The sequence below is a fragment of the Balaenoptera physalus genome, assembly GCF_965194825.1.
Source record: "Balaenoptera physalus genome assembly, chromosome: 1".
NCBI lineage: Eukaryota > Metazoa > Chordata > Mammalia > Artiodactyla > Balaenopteridae > Balaenoptera > Balaenoptera physalus.
In genome coordinates this window covers 101,582,428-101,599,839 of record NC_138882.1, presented here as the reverse complement: position 1 = coordinate 101,599,839, position 17,412 = coordinate 101,582,428, and the positions used below count along the sequence as shown (strand labels likewise).

Here is a 17,412-nt window from a genome sequence, read left to right as displayed (position 1 = left end):
GGTAGTAAACGAAGAGTTATCATTTTCAATAAGTTTCATTAATGCCTACTTATGTATGCGTGTTTCGTATGACTCCCTGGGTCAAATTCTAGAGATGTATGTAAATGAAAAAGTCTATGATAGCCTCAAGCAGGTCACAGCCTGGAAGGGAGAGAGATAAGATAAAGATTACAAAACAGTGTAAGGAATGCTGCCCTCCACCCATGTACACTATACATCGTGGCACAAGGTAGTAAGTGATCAGCCACACCTGCGGAAGGAGTTAGGCGGCCCTCACTGCAAAGGGCCCTTGAACCAAGTCTTCCTTCAGACTAATGAGAAAGGACCCTTCAAACAGAGAAATAGGCAAACGCAATAGCAGCACAGTTCATTTGAGAAGCCACGAAAAGGTCAGGAGCACACAGTTGAAAGAGCTTTGAGACATGAAGCAGGACCAGCCCACGGGTCCCTGCAGTGCTTACCAAGGAGCTTGGATTTTATCCCATGGTCCGTGGGAACAGTTATAAGGAGGTTATACTGACCTGCCCCAGTAGTTCAGGTCAAACTTTAGGAGTCCTTAGTCACTCTCCATCATACCCAATGCTCATCAGCAAGTCTCTACCTTGAAAATGTATCCTGTGCATGCAAACAAAAAGATCCAGGAGAGAACAGAAGATGTAGGAAAGCACAGAGATAGAGTGAAGGAGGAACTGGCCTTTGCTAGGAGCATTGATAATTCACCCACAGAACAGGACAGAAAGCATCGTCTGCAGGCAAGATGCGGGAAGGTGGGCACCTGAGGAAGCTCTCCTCTGACTGTGTCTGTTTTCTCAGTGGAATAGGAAGCAAGATCACCAGTTGAGAGCGAGAATGAAGATGCAGGTTCAAGAAGAAAAGGTACCAGACAGGCATCTGGGAGAGTCAGAAATTGAACGGTCTAGGGCAGTTTTCAAATTGGTCTCAGTACCCCTTTACACTCCTAAAAAAAATGAGTGAGAATCCTCAGCAGCTTTTACTTATAGGGGTTATATCTATCAACACCTTACATATTGGAACTCTAAAATGAGAAATCTTTAAAACATGCACAGACACATAATCACAGGTCAGCAGCATGTAGCTTTGGGAAAACTCCACTATACGCTTGTGGGAAAGGAAGAGTGAGAAAAGGCAAAGAGTGTCTTAATAATATTATTAAAAGAATGTTCGACCTTAGGGAACCCCTAAAAGCATTTTAGGGACTGTCAGAAGCCCCCAGATCATATTTTAAGAATGTCTGGTCTAGAGACAGGTACTCAGATGGCTGGGTTGCCTGAGGCGCCCACCTGAGGTTAGGGGTCGTGAATTTAAAGTGAGAGCACTCAGGTGGATGGGTTTTCCTCCGTCCATCAGGTTCAGCAGCTGAATTGCCGGCAGGGAGTAAGTAGAGAGTTGGATTTAACCAGGGTTATATTTTACCCAAATGAGTATCACCAACCAAGAGAAGCTAAGGAAGTAACTATAATGACCATGGTATTTAAGCTGAGTAGGAGGGAAATGAAGACACAAAGGCAGTGAAGAGGTGGTGGGACCAACAGTTCAAAAGATTGTTGAATTTTAGGTATTAGTAGAATAATCCAGAAAGGAAGGATTAGTAAGAGAGTAGGATGCTTGAAACACAATATGGAAGGTAACTAGTAACAACTTCAAACTCAACATCCAAAACTGATTGTGCCCCTTTCCCTTTGACATCTGTACCTCCTCTCTATCCCCCTAGTCACCCAAGCCTGAAACCTGAGGCTCATCCCAGATACTTTCCACTAGTACTGCACCTAAGAGGTCCCAAAGTCTGGCGCATTACAGCTCTTCATTCTCTCTCATCTTCCTCATTCCTCCCTATCCTTCCACTCTCACCCCTTCTCTGGCCTTGCATCCACTGGCCTCCTCCTCCCCTAACTGAACTTCAGCAGGAGTCTTTCTCATGCCCAGCTCCACCCCATCCAATTCATCCTTCACTCTGCTGTCAGGGAACTTTCCACAGTGAACTCTGATCATGTGATTCTCATCCCTCCATCCAAGCAGCGACTGTAACCACAGAGGTGGGGGCATAAAACAGGCAGATACAGGCTGTCACCATGAACGTGCGGTCCATCAGGGTATGAAAAGGAGGTAACGCCACAGTGTCATGAGATGATACAGGGAAGAGGATACGAAAAAAGGCAACGAAGGAGAAAACTCTAAAATTCTTAAGGTATGTTTAAAGAGAAGCCAGCAAAGGAAGCTGAGAAGGAATACAAAAGGTACAAGAGGGACTTCCTGGTGGTCCAGTGGTTAAGAATCTGCCTTCCAATGCAGGGGATGCGGGTTCGATCCCTGGTTGGGGAATGAAGATCCCACATGCCGCAAGGCAACTAAGCCAGCGTGCCGCTACTACTAAGCCCACATGCCGCAAGGAAGATCCCACGTGCTGCAACTAAGACCCCACACAGCCAAATAAATAAATAAGTAAATATTTAAAAGGTACGAGAGAATCAGGAGAGTATAGTGTGATGAGAGTTAAGAGTTTCAGGACGGAAGGAAAAGTCAATAATGTAAATTGCCACTGTGAGTTTAAGAAAAATAATCTAAAAAGAGTATGTTGTATTTGAAAATTAGGAAATCAGTGGTGATCTATACTGGATCAATCCTATCTGCATTACAAACATGATATAATTTTCCCCATCTTAAAAAAAAAAAAAAAAAGGCACTTGCTCATTTTGTTCACTCTGACAACCATGGGACTGCACCTCACCAATAAAGTTTCAGCACTTCAATCCTTTACCCCAGGCTCTGGTTCCTCGAGAGCCCAGGTTAAGCCATCAAGTATGCAGACAGAACAAGTGCTTAAGATGCCTGAGCTACTTCACATGAAAAGATCTTGATCGGTGTCAAGTTTAAATTTATGCTGGCCAAGAGAATAATCCAACAAATGGCAAAGAGGTTACTGACTCCTGAGAAGAAAGATTAAATAATGACATTATTTTCTGAACTGACTGGCTAAAAATATAACTGGCACACCACTCTTTTTGGACAATGACAGCCTTTTTTCTCTCTTCCGTATAACCCAGTAATCTTCACAGAGCAGTACCTGGGGCAGGGGTGGGGGGAGGGGGGAGGATGCAGACATGCATTTGGGAAGCACACCTTAATGCTAAAGCTCATATAATCATAGTTTTAAAACAATGTACAGTTATGTATAGCAGAAATAAAGCTCTCTTTAACTTTAAGAAGTAGTAACGGGGGCGGGAGCGCGGCGCGGGACGGCAGGGCCTGCGGGCTGCCGACGGCGGCCTAGGTGGCGGGCAGGTGAGAGTACTTAGGATTTCACGTATTTTTGCTGAACTTATAAAAAAAAAAGGCGCTTGGGATGATGGATTAACAAGAACATTGAAATTCTGTGAAAAGTTTCAAATTGGAGCATACTGAATTTTCACCCTAGTCCAGCAGCTCTGCTGCTCACTTAAATACAGATGAATGAAGACCCCATTCGGGAAGACACCTGGCCAGCGGTCCAGAGCTGATGCAGGCCATGCTGGTGTATCTGCAAGCATGATGAAGAAACGGACGTCCCACAAAAAACATCGGAGCAGTGTGGGGCCGAGCAAACCTGTTTCCCAGCCCCGGCGGAACATCGTAGGCTGCAGGATTCAGCATGGGTGGAAAGAGGGGAATGGCCCCATCACCCAGTGGAAAGGAACCGTTCTGGACCAGGTGCCTGTAAATCCTTCTTTGTATCTTATAAAATACGATGGATTTGACTGTGTTTATGGACTAGAACTTAATAAAGATGAAAGAGTTTCTGCGCTTGAAGTCCTCCCTGATAGAGTTGCAACATCTCGAATCAGTGATGCACACCTAGCCGACACAATGATTGGCAAAGCAGTGGAGCACATGTTTGAGACCGAGGATGGCTCTAAAGACGAGTGGAGGGGAATGGTCTTAGCACGCGCCCCTATAATGAACACATGGTTTTACATCACCTATGAAAAAGATCCTGTCTTGTACATGTACCAGCTCTTAGATGATTATAAAGAAGGCGACCTTCGCATTATGCCCGATTCTAATGATTCACCTCCAGCAGAAAGGGAACCAGGAGAAGTTGTGGACAGCCTGGTAGGCAAACAAGTGGAATATGCCAAAGAAGATGGCTCTAAGAGGACTGGCATGGTCATTCATCAAGTAGAAGCCAAACCGTCTGTCTATTTCATCAAGTTTGATGATGATTTCCATATTTATGTCTACGATTTGGTGAAAACATCCTAGATGTCATCACGAACTTTGCCAAATTTGTGGAACTATTAAATGTATAATTTGTAGACATAAAGACTTGATTGCTTTCCAGTTTAATGAAAGCTTAAATGTCCCTGCGAACCCACAATCTCTGCCAGCAGAACTGGTTTTGTTCTGAATAGTACAGATTTATGTGAACACAAAGCATTTTGTGTAAGGAACTCCTTCCTCTTAAAAGAAGTCTTTCTGTTTGGAAGGGAGTTACAGGCAAGTCTGGTAAAAGTTAAGCTAGTATCATAGTCATTTAAAACTGTAGTAGATCTTATCCACTTTCCCCTTCACGCTTAACACTGTTATTCTGCTGCCACAATGCAAGCATAGTTTGGTATTTTTGTTATTGCCTTTTTTTGAGATATATATGTATCTATATCTACCTACCTATCTACATCTGTGTGTATACATATATAATGTATATATACATACACATAGATCTGTGTGCGCGCACGCACACACACACACACACACACACACACACACACTTCATGGGCAGTCCTTTCTTTGTGGGTTGGAGTGGGGGTTACATAATTTTCTCCAGTTTAACAGGAGTGCTGACCCAAGCCACTTGTATTTAGTGTATTCAATGTATTACTGCTGTTTATTTAAAATTAAATTTGGGCACAGGAAGCACATCGGGACATTCAGCTTATTTTGAAAGTCAAGTTCAGAGCACCATTTCAGTCTGGAGGCTTTAAACTGTAAATTAAAATATGAATCACCTGTGAACATTTAATGACCCACATTACAATTTTACAAAACAGTTAGAAATCTGGGTAAAAGGCTGCCTTTAATTCTAAGCTTTGTACATTATTTGTTTACATTTTTTTATCATAAATACTTCTTTTTAAGCAAAGCCCAGGTACTTGGTCCACATAGTGTAATGCAGGTGTATTTTGGATGGCACATTTGGTCCATTATTTGTACAAATTAGTAATCTGGAATTTTAGTACACGGATTTAAAAGGCAACAGTATATCAGCGGTTTATGTGTATTTGGTAAGTTCCTGGAAGAACGTAGTGCTTTTATATTAGAAATGTAAGTTTAAGAATGACGTTGTTGCCTTTTAACAAGTTCTCTGGGATACCTTTATTTTTATTACTGTTATTACTGATATATGATTATGGTCAGAAGACTTTTCCCCCTCGGCTTTTCCCCTCAAAGAATGTCTAGACAAATAACAGCTTAAATTCCTGACACCTCTTGTGGTGCTGTATGTTCTTACTCATGGTGTGCTGTTGATGTGGAGTCATTCCATTTGGTGGATCCTACCACATCAGGGTCAGTCACCTGCACTGGCTTGTGGGTGTGACTGATAGCAGCCCTTAGCCACTGAATCCTTTCCTGCAAGGTTGTTTTAACTAAAATAGAACTGCAAAAGTGGTTCATTTAGCAGCAGAACGTCAGCCTATCACTTTGTTTTGGATGATCCCTGGCAGTTTGAAAGCTAGGAGAAAGATGATTTGTGAAACCAGTCTTGTGGAGGTTGAAAATCTTACCTCAGATTTGGGCAGAAAGCTTAAATGCATATGAATCTCAGTCAAACACCAGGTCTGTGTGACGTCTGTCATGGCTGTTCTTGATGTTAAGAGATCCTGTAGTTTCAAGGCCGCGCTATGCGAGGTTTGTGTGATGCCCATTTTCGCCTTCAGGAAGGCTGTGCCTTGTTGTGCTGGTGGGTGGTAACCTCGCGCACCATGTAAATACAGCACCCCAGGTCTCTCCAGCGTGCCCAGTGCCTCACTGAGGGCAGCCAGGGGTGAGCTCCTCCGTGCAGTGGGTACCCAGGTCTTAGATGTTCCTCCTGTGCTTGAAACAAGTGTCATGCTACAGATCTGTCATCTGTTCTCCTGGAGGCTCTTGTAAAGAGTTCCTGCATGTGAATCTCAAGGTTGAGCCCAGCTCCCCGTGCCCAAGTGGACACGTGTGGCCCAGAGAGGGAGTTGTCCAGCGTGCACTGCATGAACAGGACACAGTGACTTCAGACTGAAAAATAAAGTCCTTTGGAGGCATCCTGAGGGTTGGGTCAGTTGAGTTGAAACATTTCTGGCATTACTTAATGACTTGCATTGTGGTTTTTCTGCAAGTACCTTTAGCAACTTTTAATACCACGTGATCTCTCTAGATGAATGTGACGTGATTTATTATCATCATTATTTTAATCATTGTTCCATTTATTGCCTTTAGGGTTGAAGGAAGGGGAAGGGGTCTTTTTGTTGTTCTTTTTTCCTTTTTTTTTTCCCCATTCTTTTTTCTTTTGGTGGCTTAAACCACACTTCCTGACGCCATGACTATGCTCCCCAGCCGAGTATTTCAGGCTTCGTCTAGGCTCATGTTTCAGATCTGCATGCACTGCTTGCATTTTCCTGGTATCGGAATGTTGGTTCCTTGTTCTAGGAATACAACATTAATTTCCAAAATTATCATGGGACTTGTGACAACACAAGACATGAATCTCTGTATAAAATGTATTGGCCTTTCTCATTGACCTGCTATAGTATTATTGTGTCGTGTGTGTGTGCGTGCGTGATGTCTGGCTGCCATGTAAAGCTTCAAAGGAAAACCTTAAAAGCAGACCATCCTTTTTTGCATGCTCTATTCTAAGTAGAATGTTCAATGTAACTAACTAAAATTGCATGTTAAATATATTTAGGTTTTTTGTTTTCTATCTTTGTTTTTATTTGTTTTCAGTTTCTGTATATTTGCTTAACTGTGCTGTTTCAGTGGTTGTAGGGTAAAGATGCACTGGTGAAGCAAATGTAGTGCCAACAGAAGGTGATTTTCCAGTTGTGTATGTCATGCAGCATTTGAAGGGACTGTGCATTCTTAAAAGTCACAGTTGCTTCTAAACCAGATTTCATTTCTATTATTGTTTTACGTGCCAAACCCTGAAGTGCATTGGGCTTGAATCTCTGAACGCTGTGGACCCATTAGAAGACTGTTTTGATTGTCACAAATTGTAGTGCCTGAAGACATCCTTGAAGCTGATTGTCTTAAAAAAAAAAAAGAAAAAGTTCTCCAAAGACAAAACAGGAATTATTGTAACAGAAAATAATTATGGTCAAAATGTCTGTGGTTCCTTGGAAATGCTGCGCTTTTTGTATTTTCCATCATTAGTGCAGTTCGAACGAATGTGTATAGTTCAGAGGTCTTCGTGTTCGCATTTTAAAATTAGGTAAATGACCTCATCTTTCAAGCTTGAATTCATTTTTAATTTTAATTTTATTTTATACAATGTGTAGACAGTTCCCTGTTCTCTGCATTTAGAAGTATAAACAATATAAATCTGTTCATTCTGTAAGTAATTTTTATAATTATGATGTAACTCTATCCTATTCCTTAAAACATTTAAAATAAACCCTTTATGTGCAAAAAAAAAAAAAAAAAAAAAAAAAAAAAAGAAGTAGTAACAGCAATAAAAACCCAACTGTGTGTTAGGAGCTTGGAAGGAAATCCTGGGGACAAAAGTGATGAATTCTTTTAGAAATGCTGCATCACCAATACATGGTGCTCCGTGGAAAATACACATTAAATATATTTCATTTATATTTTCTTATATACATACATATTTTTCCCACACATACACATATATACAAGTGTGCCATATGATAAAATTTGTCTAAATCTAAAAGAGCTCTTATAATAGGTATTAAATAAAAATTCTGTAAGATAAGAAAATCCTCTTGATCTCTTTTCCCCTACTAGCCACTACCCCATTTATCTGCTCTCGCCACAGCAAAATCACCCCCTAACACATGTCTATACTCGTGGTCTAGATCCTCTCCCATTAGCCCCTCTTCTCCAGTGGAGGGTTTGCCCATCATACACCAAATCTGTTTTTGCCAAGGTCACCAAAGAACTTCATACTGCTTAATACAATATTCTATCTTCAATCCTTTTTTCACTTGAAGAGCAGCATTTGACGTGTCTAATCACTCCTTCTAGAAACACTTTATTCACTTGGTTTGCTAGAACCATACTCTGCTTACTTCTCTCCTCCCCGTGGCCATTCCCTCCCAACTCCTTACAGGCTCCCATCTCTCTACCCCTGACACATGGGCAGGCCCCATGGCTCACGCGTCTGATCTTTTCTTTCTACACTACTCCCTAGGTGATATCATCCAGTGCCGAGATTTTAAATACCAACTATACCCTGATGACTGCAAACTTTTCCTCTCCATCTCCAACTTCTCCAGCTGCCTGCTCAGCATCTAGATGCCTGCTGGGCATTTCAGACATAACTAGCTCCAGACTGTCCTCCCCCTCTCCCTACCCCCAACCCCCAAAGCTCTTCTTCCTCCCATCGTCTCCATCTCAGTAAATGGCAACTCCATCAGTTCAATTCCTCAGGCCAGAAACCCTGCATTCATTTCTGGCTCCTCTCTTCTTCTCATACTGCTCATCTGATTCCATCAATAAACCCTTGCTGGCTTTATCTTCAAAATATACCTACGGTTGGATTCCTTCTCACCACCTGCCCTGCTATCACTCTGGTCAGAGCCGCCATCACCACTTGCCCGAATGATGGCCTTAGCCTGACTCTTCCAACCTGGCTGCTCTGTGGTCTATTCTCAACATAGCAGCCAGAGTGACCCTGTTGAAAAGGTAAGTCAAGTCACGTGATTCCTATTTCACCCAGGGTGAAAGTCCTTACAATGGCCCACAGGTCCTAAAAATCTGGCCCCCATTTTCTCTCTCACCTCATCCCTACCACCCCTTCCCACACTCACTGTCCTCCAGCCCACTGGCCTTCTGGCTGTTCCTTCAGTTTACCCACCATTTAATTACCTCAGGATCTTTGCACTTGGTGTTCCCTCTGCCAGGAATTTTCTTCTTCCAAACATCCACATTCCTGCCTTCTCTCACTCCCTTCAGGTCCTGCTCAATTGGCATCTCCTCAGAGAAGCCTTTCTTGACTACCTTCCATAAAATCAAATCACATTTCCCTCTAGTCCCTGACCCAGGTTCATCTCTCTTCACAGCACATCATATTCTACAGCCATTTATTTATTTATTGTCCCCCACTAAAATAGAAGTCCTTTTAGGGCAGGGACTCCATTGAGTTTGTTTACTGCTCCAAGCCAGTGCCTACAACAGTGCCTGGCATATAGTAGGAACAAATATTTGTTCAAGGAACCCTTGAAACCAGAATAAGTCATTTTAAGAAAATTCGAAGTTTACCTACACTGTACATAGTGGTCAGTAAATTTATCAAATGCGTTATTCCCATCCTATGACATAATATAAAGCAATATTTAAAATTACAAAATAGTAAGATTAAGATAATTTCATTGATGATACATCCATGCTTAATTATAGGCATTTATGGAGAACTTCTTAACCACCAAAAGTGACCTCAAGCCCACAACCCACAGTCTTCCACGTTGCACCCCCAGTACAACTAGCACAGGAAGGCTCTTCTCTTCCAGAGTCATGTATGTGCTTGGTATCCTAGCTAGAACACTGTTTTGGATGAAAAACAAATCTGTCTAGTATATACAGAGACCAGATTTCATGGACTGTGTGGATTTGCAAGGATCATCTGGGTTTTATTTAACTTTTATTCTTTATAATAAAAGGAATATGTTAAATGTGTAACTAAATGTGATTAATGTTTACCACTTTAACTAATAAAAACAAATCTAAATCAGGGTTAAAAAAAAAAAAGGACCTATTTTGAACTAAAGATTGTCCTCTTACCAACATAGCAAGACGCAAAAAAAGGCTGATGTCCACAGCCAAAAAGAACAATTACTAAGTAAGAGAATCGGGGTCCCATTTATAATTTTTTTTGGAGGACAATTGATTAACTTAAGACTCCAAGATTCAAACGTAAAATTGTTTAATTATTTGCAGGGTTATTATTTTTTAACACAAACAAGGCAGAAGGCTAACAAAGAGAGTGGAATAAATCCCACTCATTGGAGATACACACTCTTATTAAAAGAGGCTATTCATAGCCTCCTTCTGAAAACTTAAAAACAAGTAATAAGCAAGACATCCATACGCTAAAATTTCTTGTGTCAACATCTGTTCATAACAGTCTCAAAAACCACAAAACTCTGAAGTGAGAGCCTCCAGTTTTTTCCTGGCTCAGAAGATCAGGTGCTATAAGGAAATAGTTTATTTCAAGTTAATATCTTCAACAGAACCTAAGCCGGATGGACAGAATGAGTCTTAGACATGGCAAAAGCCACAAATACTAGTAATGACAGCTCTAAATTCAGAAGAGTAAAGTCTGCTGGGACGTATTTCAGGGTTTCACTGGGTTATTAAGTTATTCACTACGTAGTATGGATAGAGCTGATGGCACAGAAGCCTTATAACCAGAAGCAGCCAGAACCTTCACCAAGAAAGATATGAGTAGTTAGAGGCAGAAATAGAGATGTCAGCCCAAAGGAACTTGTAGACCTTGAAACTGTTTTAAAACTTTGATTGTAACCTATTACTCTTAATGTGACAATAGGAGAAAAAAATGTTTTAAGTAATTTTGCTAATAGTGAACACCTATTAAGTGCATAGTATCTGCTGGTCACTGTAGGCATGTTAAATACATCAATGAATTATTTAACCAAAACATGCACTAAGTCTCATTTAAGGATTTAAGGACAACCTCTATAATACAAGCTCACCTGTCCAGCACTCAGCTGTTCAGAAACCTTATCTCTCTGCAATGTGGCCAAGAATCAAGAAGGCAACAAAAAGAGACATCACCATATTCAGGTACTAACTTTCCACGGTTCACTTTTGGGAGAAGCCCGCACTCACAGAAAATTACTGCACTGAATTTGGAACCAGAAAGCTCAGGGTTAAGAACCCAAAAGCACAACAGCCTAAGGAAGGTCATTCAGATGTTTAGTTCATTATAACCTGATGGCTTATATGATAGAACAGTGTAATAATTCCTTTAGGGCAAGGATCCTGAGGTGTTCATTGTGGTACTCCCAGTAGGGAATAGAGTTCTTAGAGCAGCATATGTGCTCAATTTTCATTAATGACGCTTTTAATGACAATCCTTTGTCATCAAAAAGATTAAGTTACATCTACTATATTCTACAAGGAGAAGAAAGAGCAAACAAAAAAAATTTGAAAAAATTGTATCCATTGTTACAATTCAAGTAAAGGTTAGAAGGTTGAAATAGGGAGATCCTCAGCTGTCCAGAATACTTCATTATTGAGAACAACTTACTGAACAGCCCCTAGGGGTTCCGGGCAACTGAAGTTTCAGGACATGAGCAAAGTACTGTACTCCCTGCTGGTGGGCCAAGGCATCCTGAGGCCATAGGCCAGATGGAAAATGGGAATCTGCAGACTGGATAATCACCTGCAGCTTCCTACAGAACTCTGTTGAGAGCAGCAACTCCCAGCTTAATGGAAATGTCTGTTAAACCCTTGGGCAGGATATCCTGAATTGGGACAACACTTAAGTGGTCCGTGGAGTCAGCAGTCACCACCCAGGCTCATGGGAGAGTACAAAATAAATTTTCTCACTTCTAAAACCATATGGCTCTCACCACTTACAAGCCTGTTCTTTCTTGGGGACCACTAACCAACAGGTTGAAGGTAGACAGACAAGGGATGCAGAATTTGAGGTTCAGAGGGGCCCTGATGAGACGCTGACATCAAGAAGAGAGGAATGTGTGTGCCCTAACTTTAGAAACATAATTATTCGTTATATAAAGTCAGTTCCGTTGTAAAAGGCACTGTTCTGGTTGCTAAATAGCTGAGGCTCTGTATCATTCAGGATTAGTGGTAAAGTGTGTCATGGAAGGGACTCTTTCCTCTCCCTTTTAAGTTGAAAGTGGTTTTTTACATTCTGAAAGAGAAAACAGATGTATTGACTTGTGTTTAACAGCTTTCTGCATGCAAACTTTCTGACGGGACCAAGAAACTACCATTCCACTGAGTTGTGACTTTTGAGTTTACTCTAGGGTGCACACAGCCTTCCGGAGTTGCATTTTTTAACCCCTCAAAGAGGCACCTCCAGGAAAGGCTCCAGCCACAGGAGCCAAGAGTGCACCACACCACCTGAGCAACCACTGAATGAAGGAAAGCGGAATCTGGAGCGAAACTTCTCGTTTCCTGTCGCTGCTGGGACAGACTGGACTTGCTCCTTCTCACATGGCTTAAGACTAGCTATAAACCCAACCATGTAGCTTGCCAGCTGGCCACAAGCTCCGGGGGCTTTCGGGGCAGCCGCCTTGCTGTGATCCCTTTTCCGCCCTTTGGCCAGTTTCATTCCTGTACAGATAACGGTACCGGAACGCCCTCCACTTCCTAGAGTCCTTTTTATGTCATGGTTCCGCTTTCAAGAAAACATGGGGACGAAACGCAAAGCAAAAGAACAGACTAAAGGCAAAGTTACCCCCATCAGCTCCTTTCACGCCTCTCCATCGTTACTATAAAAGAGCTGGATCAAATTCCTTTCGTTGCCTCCCGCCACACACACGCGCGCACACACACACACACACACACACAGGTAGGTGCAGGGCATCCTAAGACAGCTTGTTCCCGCCTCGCAGAAAGCCCTTACGAAATCCTCATACCGTCTCAGGACGCAGGGCTCTAGCCTTCAGCTAAAGAGCTAAACCATCTCAAGCCAAGGTACAAGAAGCCGAAGTGGTCCGCAAAGCAGAAGGCTGCGAGGCAGGGGAAACCGAACGCACCTAGATGTCTGCATTTACACAAAGAAATTAGCCGGCTGATTTAATGGGAGATGCCGGCTGGAGGCGGAGGCGCCCGCGCCGGCCTCCTTACCTGGGACATCTGCGGCCTCAGGTTGATCTCCTTCAGGTTGATGGAGTGCGCGCGGAGGTTGTTGAGCAGCTGGCAGAGCAGGACTCCATCGCGGAGGGTCTGAGCCAGGTCGAACACCTGCGCCGAGTCCCAGGTCACCCGGTGGTTGGCGGGCAGCACCTTGCAGTGGATGAGCCACAGCGCGCACTGCTTCCACGGCTCCATGCCCGACGGCTCCGGGACGCTGCCGGGCCGGGGCCGGCGGCGAGGATGCAGCGGCGGCCGCCGCGGTTCCTCCGCCTCCCCGACGCCAGCCGCGGTCGGCCCCTTCCCTGCGAGTGTACGACTGTGCGAGGGGGCAGGAGCCGCGGCAGGCGGATGGGGGGCCTCGCGTGGGGCTTGGTTCCGGTCTCGGCCCGGGTCCGCCGCCGCCCGCCCGCCGCTGCAGCGAGTCCCGCGCGCTCTTCGTGCGCCCCGGCCGGCTCGGCGGCGGCGACCGAGCACAGGCTTCCGACTCGCGAGCCCGGCGCCGGGCGACTGAGCATGCCCAGCGCGCCGGCCAGTCTCGCTGCCGTCTGCGAGTCCCCAGAGGCGCGGGTGGGAGAGCGCGCGCCGCCCTGGCCTGGGGTCGGCGGCCCGGGCGGGGAAGGGGAGGGGAGAGGAGAGGGGCGGCGGCGGCCAAGGGGATCCCAGGGCCCCCGCCTACCACGAGCCTTCAGGTTGGCGGAGCTCACCCAGCCCCAGGCGTCCGGGGATCTTCTCTCCGGACGCCTTCCCGGTTTGGGGAGAGTGCGTCTGAACAATGTAATCCGGTGGGGGCTCCTGTTACGACCTCCTAAACGGCAAGGGCAGTTTTTAAAGGGTCCGAGAGGAGCCAAGGATTAATTGGGGCATCCGGACTCCCCAGACAAATGGAAAAGAAAAAAAAAAAAAGGCAAAGGGTATATTGAGAACGCAACGCTTAAAGTTACAGAGATCCTTACCCCCTCACCCCTTTCCACCCTCTAAATTCTCTTCCCACAGATAGTTCCTGTTCCTCCAAGTTAGTTGCTTGTAAAGATGTTTTGGCACCTTAAAGTGAGTGTGTGGAGACGCCTGCTGAAACCCTTCCCCGCCCCCCACCCCAAGCCTATTTCGACGCGATGTGTTTTTCACTTAGAGATGGTTTCCTTCTGCCCTCTCAGGCTCGGAACTGCTCGGCGTCGCAGTCCTAGCCCTTCAGCTGACAGCACAAAAACCTGCCGGAGAGGAATAGGCCTGTGAAACGCCCACGGAGCCACGGCGGCCACACTGCGCATGCGTCGGCGACGGGCCCGGGTTTGAGCGCAATTAATCTCAGTCTTCAGCTGCACCGGTTGGGCTAAGCTTTGGGACCCCTTAGTGGAACAGGACCCGAGAGCTCTAGTGCTGGCTGAGCAGCGCATTCTCATTTCTTAAACTTTGGGGGAACTCCTAACTGCCCCTTTTACTCCCACTGCCCCTCAAAACCAAAAATAGTGTTTAAATTATTTATCGCAATATATTGCCACATTGAACTCTTGCTGCTCTCTGTAAATGTGGTCCTGGGTCACCGTTTAGAGATATATTCTTTTAAATTTTGAAAATAAAAATAAAATATGAAATCACTTGGTGGGATTTTAGATCATTTTTTTATTTTACTATTACATTTCTGTAGCTCAAATTTTCTACTGTGAACCATATTAATCTTATAAGCAGGTCAAAATGTTATTTTTAAAAGTATATCTGATCTGTTAAGCACAGGGGCTGTGTCCTTTCCCACTAGCCTGTGACAAGCGTAGCACACTGTGTACACTGAGCATTAAACAATAAATCAGCCTGAGGATTTCCTTTCCTCACGCTGATCCTTCCCCAGCAACTTCCTCTTGTGTTCAAACCAGATTGCATCAATGGTACAATGTTTCCTAACCTGTACCTAATTTTGGCAAATAAATCATACAAAACTTTTTTGCTGTACACCTAAAACGAACAGCCTTGTAAGTCCACTATACTCCAATATAAAATAAAAATTAAATTTAAAAAATAAAATAAACTTTACATATGATCTTTAGAAACAAAATCTAACACATCTGAATCGCTATTAATACAAGGTCCTGCATAAACAGAAATCAAATTAACAAAGAAGTTTCATAAAAAAGGAAGAAATAGTCAACAAAAATATAAATTTTGTTTCAGGTAGCATCAGATCACCTTTGGGTGTTGTAGGACACTTCCAAAGCCCAAACGATATATATCAGGAGGCAGATCTGGGTTTAGAGTCTGAGCATGGCAAGTTTCTAGCAACATGACCTTGGGAAAATGATCTAATTCCTCTAACCTTCAGTTTCCACATATGTAAAATGGGAAAAATAATATTCACCTCATAGTGTTGCTGTGAGGATCAAATGATACAGTGCCTTGCTATTCAAGATGCAGTTTACGGACTGACAGCATCACCCAGGAGCTTGTTAGAAATGTAGACTCTTGGGTCCTACCTCCACACCAAATGAATCAAAACCTACATTTTAAAAAGATCCCCAGGTGACATATATTTACACTAAAGTCTGAGAAGCACTGAAATAATGCCAAGATATGCGATGCCTATCACTTAGTGAGAACTCAATAAACATTAACCAATAGCTTTTAGTTCACAAAAAGGCAGCAATGACCTAATAAATTCTATTTAACTTTTTATAATTTATATATATTACATATCTGACATATAATATATATATTAAAAATATAACTTCAAAACATAATATCTCTCAAGTACAGTAAACCAGAGAGTGGAGAGAAGGACAACAGGAAAATATAAGGAAGGCCTAGAAGAGAAGGAGGCTGGTGGAAGTGCAAGCATCTTCAAGTAAACAAGGAGCTCAGTGGCAAAAGTTGAGTCATGTGGAAGACATTAGTGTCAGAAATTCAAATGAGAACAAAAATGGCAATGGGCTTTTTTGAGCTGTCATCTGTGGTCCTTCCTTTAAAACCTTACAACCTAATGACAACGATAAGTTGAGTGATAGGGTACTAAATTCTGTCAGTGGCACCTCCTTGTCATTCCAGGGCCCCAGTGTTCCAATGAAAGCCATTCTTGCACACATGACATGAGAGTCGGGACTCAGTGGTCCCACTGCCCTGCAGGCCTACGTGAGCACCTGAAGCACATCCACACTCTACCATTTACTGAATGCCAAGCCCTCTACTGAGCACTTCAAGTACATTATCTGCAAGTAAGAGGAAATCACCACCACCACCACCATAGATGAAGAACCAAGATGAAAGGCATTAATCACCTTGCTCCTGGTTACAAAGCTCAGTAACAGCCTGAGTTTCATTGGCCTTCACAGCTATGCTGTTTCTGTTCGAAACTGCTCCCCATTGTAATAATTACCTTAGCAAGTTTAATTACTGGTTTAAATGTCTTTCTCCCTGCTAGACTGAAACACCTTGAAGGCAGGAGTGATAACTTATTCATCTTCAAATTCCCAGAACCAACCTTGGTGCTTGGTGCACCACGAGCACTCAATAAATGTTAGTTGAGCGAGTAAATGAATGAACAAATGAGCTATGTTGCCCCTTTTTACTCCCTCGGTTCTCTCTTCCTGGTAGAGCAAAAAGATCAGGAAGCATTCACACCGGTATTTGTTTCACCAGGTATCAGGGCCCCATGAAAGGAAGGTCTGCTGCTTCCTGTGTGTCTCGTTAGTGTTTCTGGACCCTCCAGCATAGCAGGCAACCTGCTCCTCTCCAGCATGGCTCTGCGGTTTGGATCTTTGTCTCAGCCCTATACTTTATACAAATGGAAAATGGGATGGGTGGCATCCTGAGCTGCAGGAAAGACAATAAATGATGGATGTCACATTCTAGGTCTCTTTCCATGTTCAAAATTACACCATAATCAGAAAAGTAAGGATTAGAAAATTCACTAGATTATGCCTCAGTCCTAATGTACCAAATGACTGAAGTAAAGCTGGTGAGAGCCACGTAAATCCACTGCTTGCTAGAATCTGTGTTGTCGCTCAATCCTTACCATTTTATTCTTCTTATTCTTTCAACTCCTAAGTTTAGAAAAGCACTAAGATTTATCTACCATGAAGAAATTGAGAAACCCAAATTTCTTATTCCTTATTTACTTCTTAATTTATGACACAAAAGAGGTACATCATTTTGAAGCATAGTGAAGATAAATCAGTATAGGAAAGAATTAAAAAAACAAAAAAATAAATATTGTATACTGCAAACTGAAATCCGCCTCTCCGTCTGTTAGGTTAATTTTCTTCAACTACAATCAAATGTTGGTTGGTTTCACATAAACATTAGGGATGCAGGCTTTAACTTTCTAGTAATTTGATACTGCTTTAAATGTGAGAGAGTGGCATTGACATATATACACTACCAAAT

At 43.2% G+C, this 17,412-nt stretch overlaps 2 protein-coding genes across 18 annotated transcripts in view; one reads left to right on the top strand and one right to left on the bottom strand.

Annotated features, from left to right (window-relative positions):
- Window positions 1–13,370, bottom strand: part of VAV3 (vav guanine nucleotide exchange factor 3) — a 521,969-nt gene extending 508,599 nt beyond the window's left edge. For 14 of the 17 annotated variants that reach the window (XR_014261053.1, XR_014261054.1, XM_082451935.1 and 11 more), the window contains exon 1: window positions 13,036–13,370. Coding sequence is in view for 15 of the 17 variants with exons in the window: in XM_082451935.1 (XP_082308061.1) it covers window positions 13,036–13,239 (204 nt within the window). In the remaining 2 variants the exon portion in view is untranslated. The remainder of the gene's footprint in view (window positions 1–13,035) is intronic. The other 3 variants (XM_082451931.1, XM_082451924.1, XM_082451932.1) reach the window with 2 other exon arrangements.
- On the top strand, window positions 3,239–7,308 carry LOC309646505 (spindlin-1-like). The gene is made up of 2 exons (XM_082432905.1): window positions 3,239–3,300; window positions 3,521–7,308. The coding sequence occupies exon 2, from the start codon at window positions 3,544–3,546 to the stop codon at window positions 4,255–4,257; it is 714 nt and encodes a 237-aa protein (XP_082289031.1). The 5' UTR covers window positions 3,239–3,300; window positions 3,521–3,543; the 3' UTR covers window positions 4,258–7,308.
- Window positions 13,371–17,412: the final 4,042 nt, after the last annotated feature.

Bases quoted from the DNA above. Each gene is read 5' to 3' on its own strand.
- LOC309646505 (XM_082432905.1), top strand. From the start codon at position 3,544: ATGATGAAGAAACGGACGTCCCACAAAAAACATCGGAGCAGTGTGGGG.